Genomic DNA, 708 nt, shown 5'->3' on the forward strand with positions numbered 1-708 from the left:
GAAACTTTTTTAAGGCAAAACAATATATAAAGATAAGTGTGAAAGTTTATCAAAACTTACAATAATTTTTTTCCCTATATAAGAATAATAATAATAACATAACTTATGTAAAATATTATTAATTAATGCTTATATGTAAATAATAGCAAATCTATAAAAAAAAGAATCTTCTGTTATTATTAAAACATGTGTAGATATTCTACTAACAGAACTATCTCTTTGATTTATATTATTATTATTATTAACACAATCAATTAATAATGGTGTACCACTTTCATTATCAGGTGTTATAATTTCTCTTAAGGGTTCCATATTCATAAATTCATTTCTATAATTATTACAAAATGTTATTGTATTATTACCATAATTATTACCATCATATATAAGAATAGTTGTAGCCTGACTTGAATTAGTATCTGTTGTAATAAATGTTACTGGATAACCAGATTGATATGATCCTTGTCCATAACTGTCATTAAAATCTAAATCTGGATTATTTTGATTTATTGACTCATATACTTTATTATATGTTAATGCACCAAGTGAATTTGTTCTTTCATTACGTAATAATTCTACAGAAGCAAAATTAATATCATCAACAGCAGCACACTCAACTTGTATATCACCAACATGTTTTTTATTTCTTAATCGATATACTGTTTTCTTTTTTCTATATTTATTAATATATAAACAATATAATAATCCAAA

At 22.3% G+C, this 708-nt stretch overlaps 1 protein-coding gene across 1 annotated transcript in view; it reads right to left on the reverse strand.

Moving 5' to 3' along the window:
• Positions 1-314: 314 nt before the first annotated feature.
• SRAE_0000076700 (Poly-glutamine tract binding protein 1) overlaps positions 315-708 on the reverse strand; it is a gene marked incomplete at both ends in the record, with an annotated part of 2,972 nt that continues 2,578 nt past the window's right edge. The window contains 2 exons of the mRNA XM_024646709.1: positions 315-328; positions 375-656. Of these exons, the coding sequence (XP_024500859.1) occupies positions 315-328; positions 375-656 (296 nt within the window). The remainder of the gene's footprint in view (positions 329-374; positions 657-708) is intronic.

Source organism: Strongyloides ratti, scaffold srae_scaffold0000033 (genome assembly GCF_001040885.1).
Source record: "Strongyloides ratti genome assembly S_ratti_ED321, scaffold srae_scaffold0000033".
In the NCBI taxonomy this organism is placed as follows: domain Eukaryota; kingdom Metazoa; phylum Nematoda; class Chromadorea; order Rhabditida; family Strongyloididae; genus Strongyloides; species Strongyloides ratti.